Genomic DNA, 6067 nt, shown 5'->3' on the forward strand with positions numbered 1-6067 from the left:
ACGTCCAGTGTAGTCAAACATTTCAGCTAGCTTCACTCGGCCGTGAGGGAGGAGCTAATTGACAGTTCTCAGCGGGGCATTCATTGCGGTTGCCGAGGAGCTCGCCATGGCAACTGTTGCCGTAATACGGAGCATTCCAGCCAGGACAACAAGGGGAGAGGGCAGGGGTCAGGGCTGAAGAAGGGGAAGAGTGGAGAGATGGGGATGGATTGGGTCAGTTAGACCCAGTCTCTCGCTCTCTCAAATGAGAGGACAGGAATATTCACCCAAAGAAGTCATAATACATTTACGGAAAAATAACTGTAATTTTAACTGTAATTTTAGATGAAATTGCCCTTTTCTTTCTTCTTCTTCTTCTTTTTTTTAATCAAAAATCTTGCATAAGGTAATTAAAGTATGGAGCTATAACAAGATTATTATAGCAGAACTAGTATTATGAATAGAATGCTGTTTAGGTGTACATTTGTGTGTAATCTGATATTTAGTGGTCTGTTTAAATCGTTGTCGGTGGTGGAGTAATTTGCTTTGTAATTACACATGGATTTGGGGACCGTGATGTAAATGTCGCCGACCTGGTGTGTGAAACGGTTGCGACTTTGGGTCATTCTTCGCTCTCCGCCGTTCTAACGCGTCTCTTTTCTCGCTCTGCGTTCCCACAGCTGTGCAGGTGCACGTGCTGAAGGGAGACAAGGCAGGGGAGTGGTGGAAGTTCACCATCAACATCATCTCCATCTACAAACAGGGCCAGCACCGCATCCGCCGCGGGGACCAGCTCCTGTGGGTGCGCGCCAAGGACGTGGCCTGCAAGTGCCCCAAGATCAAGCCGGGCAGGAAGTACCTGCTGATGGGGTCGGACGAGGAGGACTCGCGCGGGCAGAGCGGCGTGGTGGCCGACAAGGGCAGCGTCCTCATCCCCTGGAAGGACCTGTGGGCGCGACGTCTCCGAAAGTTCCAGCAACGCGACAAGAGGGGCAAGTGTTAGAGAGACTGGAGAGAGAGGAGCGAAAGGAAGGAAGAAAAGAAAAAAAAAAAAAAAAGGGGAACGAGGAAAGAGAGGATGAAAAAAAGAGAGAGAGAGAGAAAAAAAAATAACGAGAGTAGGACGGACTGAGTGCTGCTACTGGGAGCAGAAGCGTAATATCAGCATTAGTAGAAACTGTGTTGTTGTTTTTTTTCCTCGTTTTTGTTTTTGTTTTGGGTTTTTTTTTTTTTTGAAGGAACCCCTGGTGTTTCACAGTTTCCATCTTTGTCGTTGGGGTTTTTTTTTTTCATTCTGAGACTTTTGTTTTTTCATGTTTGTGGATTTTTTGCAAAGTTTGCACCTAATACTACATATACAGTATGTAAAGATTCTCATGTGTGATAGATATTTTAGGGGGAGGGGTTGTTCTTTAACGATATCATCCCATTTTTACTTAGAAAAACAAAAAAAACAACAAAACATTCTGCTGTATTACATTTTATGTGATAACTATGAGAATCCTGATACATGCTCTTCTTGTTTTGTGGACGGCTAAGGAGGTGTTAACTCTAAGGTGGTGTTAAGGTGGTGTTAAAGTGCTAACTCAAAGACATGCAGGAAGTGTTTCAACTGAAGCTTCCACAATGTCAAATCCAATTACTATAAAATCGTTCGAGATTTTAGCAGATTCAAAATGTTTATTTAGTTGTGGGTTGGCGGATTATGCAGTAGGTTATACTTTTAGGGGTTTTTTTAGCCACTGTTTGTACAGTAGAGGCCAAAAGGGTGACTGATGACACTGCCGCAAAGTGTTTTTTTTTTTGTTGTTTTTTTGTTTTTGTTTTGTTTTTGTTTTTTGGGAAATACGGACAATACCTCATTGTTGATTGTCAAACGTACATTTCAATGTCAAACCTTGCAGTTCAAAAAGTGCCATTAAGTCATTACTTTTTTTTCCTTTTCTTTTTTTTTTTTTTTTTTTGTTATTCATTGAATGTGAACCCTGATTCTTGATTGTTTAATGACGAAAGTGCGATCTATTCATCTTTACAACAGAGGACAAAGAGAAAATGTTCAGTCTTTTTTTTAATTAATTAAATTGCATTGTGACTCTATCTAATTTGCATTTACACCTTGCTTCTGAAATGCCCACTGTATTCATGATATCGTCTCCTGTGGCAGAAATGAGAACTGGGAGCTTCTGCATGATTGGTTGGAAACACTGCCTGAATCTCGACCTTCAGAAACATCCAGAAACAGAGAGATGCTCTCACGAGGTCCTATGTTGCTAGAGGGAGTTTTCACTTTTGAATCAAAATGAAAATGACACTAAATCTGGGAAATTAAAAATACTGTCATTTATACCAAAACAGGTCCTATACTACAGAATTACAGCGACTGTTGTCTTAAATCTACAACCTTTTGTCAGACTTTCAAATGATTCAGCATTTACTATATAATTCAGAGTGTATACGTATATATACGCACGCACACATGATATATACAATACATGATTTTATTGACCAGAGAATGTACATGCTTGTACAGTGCATTCACACAGCTATTTTAAAAATGCCAATTTCAAAATGACAGTTCTCGTACTGCAGAGAAAAAAGGAAAATATGATGGGAGAAAAGATATTTTAAAATGGGAGAAAGGAGTTTTCAAACAGTCAAAGGATCATTTTCCCCCTTTAGGCCTGTTCTGGTTTTTTTTTTTTTTTTTTTTTTTTTTAGGTTTTTGGTACTTTGTGAAAGAGAATGCGTTTGTGTTGTGATATGTATAGTTGTATAGCTGTTATGGACGACATTAACTAAACTATATTCGTGTCATTAACCAGAGTTTTTAGTATGATAGACGTAATGTTTGGACAGAACAATACTTATATTAGATTTTTATGTTTACAAGAATTGAAAAAAAAAAAAGTTTAGAGGTGTACAGTATGCAAGTTAAATATTTTAACACACACATACACACAAATACACACACACTTAAATGTAAACTCTGTTGCTGTCAAGCTATGAACTTTGACAACGGCTCTGAACTGAATGTCAATGCCTTTCGTCGATAAACACACACACACACACACACACACACACATAAATAATCTGAGTTGAAACTCATCCATGTTTGGAAACACATTGACATTGTACATTTTGACCAATTTTCCAAACATTTGGAGAATGATTCTCGTAAACAGATTTCAGATGAAGATCTGTCTGAGGTTTATAGAATGCCTGTACATGAGAATTTCATTGCAAAAAAAAAGCTGTGTATTGTCTTATAACGCGTACTAATATATTATGGATCTCATAAATGAATATATTTAATGATGTATGAAAAACCACTTCCTGGTTGTTGTTGTTTTTTTTTTTTCTTTTTGTTTTTGTTTTTATTTTATATTTCTGTCTCTCACTACTTTTGTAAGGGGTGATTGGTTGCTATGCTGAAAAAAACAAAAAAAAACAGCAGTAACCTTTGAACCGAATAGTGCATAGTAAGTGAAATTGGAATTAGTTTTCAATAAACTCCTGTAAACTTACCCTGAAATAAATGTTTGGAATCACATATATCGGCATGAGGATGTTTTGTTCGTTTATTTCATTTTAACCAACAAAATAGTCAAACTAAACATGACTTTCCGGCGTTGACGTAGTTGGTGGAGTACAGTAACAGAAGGAAAAGGCATTCCAAAATTGCAAAGGTTACATCCACACCTTTCATCGCCAAAACCAGGGCTTCCCTCGATTGCAGTGGAGCAGAACATTCTGTAGGAGTCTGTGCAAAGTTTCCTTGGCAACCTCTATGACATCACTGTCCTTCCCTTGAGTTCATTCTTCTAGGTGTGCGACAAAAGAAATCGGCAGAGCTTTTGGCAGCCGACTCAGTGAAACTTCAGATGTCCAGTATAGCTGCTGACAGTTGGGTTTCTTCTTGTCTATGTCTGTTTGTTTGTTTACAGAGATTACAATACGACCCATTTGCATGAGGACAGCGTCGAACATTTGCATAAAGTCATACTGGCTGAGACATGAGACAACAGCATAATCAGCAACAACATTTTTCACTTTGTTGAATGGGCAGAAAGTCAAACATAGACAGTGCTTCGCTGGATAGGAGCGTCTGAAGGAAAGCCAGAGAGTTTGTTTGAACAGTAAATGCCATTTATCAGAAAATAACGACGTCTTTTAAACCAAAGCCCGGCAACCGCGTAATAATGCACAGACTCTCATAGACTTTCAAGATCTTCTCCCGTCATCGACCTTAAGAATGTCTTTTTTCTTCTCTCTTTGTCCTTTCACTCATAACTGGTCCATTCCATGCCAGGTCAGAGGCACGTCTCCATGGAGAGCAGTTGGAGATTTCTGTGCTGCCTCTGGTATTGGCCCGCGTGGGTTATCTGGAGGAAGAGGAGGTTAGCCTTTGAGGCCCATCAATTCCTGAGAAACTCACACACCCATCCTGAAGTATCTCTCTTTTTCTCTCTCTCTCTCTCTCTCTCTCTCTCTCTCTTTCTCTCTCTTTCTCCTTCTCTGAGAGTCCTTCAAAGAGACAAAGGTTGATCAGTCTCTGGAGAACTTGCCTCTGCCTTTCTCACCCAGTGACTCTGTAAGAGACTTCATTTAACTTCTTAAAGATGGCCTCTGCATTCTCGTTTTCATCAGAACCCATTTAAACGGACTACCCCAAAAAGCCTGTTTTTTTTTTTTTTTTTTGTCCCAAGTGCCCCCCACCCCCTTCCACTCTCTCTCCATAAACTATATCCAACCCCAAGATCTTTTCATTCCCATAATTCCCTGGGCCCCTCGCCTCCAGCGTATTAGCCCTGTGTAAATCTCACTCTCCACCTCAGATGCTGTTTTTGTTTGCCTAGGAGCAGCTCTCATTTAAATAAGAAAAAAAAAAAAAACTAGGCCCCTGTTTTCTCACCAGACTGGTGTTTTTGACCAACCAAAGATGTTTCAATAAGCTGACGTGAGGTCATTGAAATATATGACATTATCTGATGCGTGGTTGATAACGTTCACTGGCATGACGTTTGTGACAATTACGTTTTGAAATTTTTTCGTGAGAAACGCGGTCTTACGTAGAAACCGTTTAATCATATACACCATGTCTCCGTTTTGCAAAATGACCAGTCAGTCAATTGGCAGTCAACAGATGACGTCAATAAGGTTTTGGATAGCACTTTGGGTTAAAGATTGAGGATTGATCTCTACTGCTCTAGGTTAACATCTTTGTCGTTTTTTGTTTTAGTCATCGTGTCTTTCTCTCTCCTGTCGCTAACCCCGTCCTGTCAAACGATCCACGTCTCGTGAGTTTCCGGTTGGTTCTTTTTCGAGACCAAGGTTCAAGCTGTTTTTGTCACCAGTTTGGAAACAAAACCTGCAGACGCTCAAGTGCGTTCGCTTTTCCAGTCTTCAGAATAAACCACACCCCCCCCCCCCAACACTTCCACCACCATCCCTCTGTTTCTTCTCTCTTTTCCTTTCCTCTCCTCTCCATCCTTTGCTTGCAGAATGGCCCAAAAAACCTCTCAACGAATGGTACCCAAAGAAACAAAAGAACCCGGCTCTTTAATGGAGTCTAAATCAGCCATGGATTCAAAGAGGTGCTTCATATCGGGGGCTTTTCAGTCTGCCACACACACACACACACACATACACACACACACACACACACACACACAGGAGCCTCGAGTGTTTGACACCAGCACCCTCTGCATCTCCCTGCATCTACTCCCCTCATCCTTTCTCTCATTCACCTCTCTCTCTCTCTCTCTCTCTCTCTGTCTCTCACACCCACACTGTCATTCTCTCTCTCTCTTTCAGTGCTAATTTCTGGGTTACAAGACAAGAGTACAAAGCCTGCTCTTGTGCGTGCTGGAGAAACTCCACCAGAAGTGGCCTGAGATCTTAGTCACCAGCTCCCTATCACTCACACTGAAGAATTTGAGCTTTTTTTTTTTTTTTTGGTTTGCCTTTCATCTCATTTACATTTCCATACAGGATTAAGCCACTTGGCCCCTCTAAAAAGAAGGTGCGAACTATATTTTTTACCCCGATCCATATTCACCGAGCACAGGCGCAAACGACAGTTAAGACA

General features: G+C 40.6%; 1 protein-coding gene across 1 annotated transcript in view; it reads left to right on the forward strand.

Moving 5' to 3' along the window:
* ntn1b (netrin 1b) overlaps positions 1-1014 on the forward strand; it is a 42195-nt gene extending 41181 nt beyond the window's left edge. Inside the window, exon 7 of the mRNA XM_030793668.1 lies at positions 660-1014. Coding sequence (XP_030649528.1) covers positions 660-982 — 323 coding nt within the window. The 3' untranslated portion in view covers positions 983-1014. The remainder of the gene's footprint in view (positions 1-659) is intronic.
* The last annotated feature ends 5053 nt before the right edge of the window (positions 1015-6067 follow it).

Source organism: Chanos chanos, chromosome 16 (assembly GCF_902362185.1).
Source record: "Chanos chanos chromosome 16, fChaCha1.1, whole genome shotgun sequence".
Classification (NCBI taxonomy): domain Eukaryota; kingdom Metazoa; phylum Chordata; class Actinopteri; order Gonorynchiformes; family Chanidae; genus Chanos; species Chanos chanos.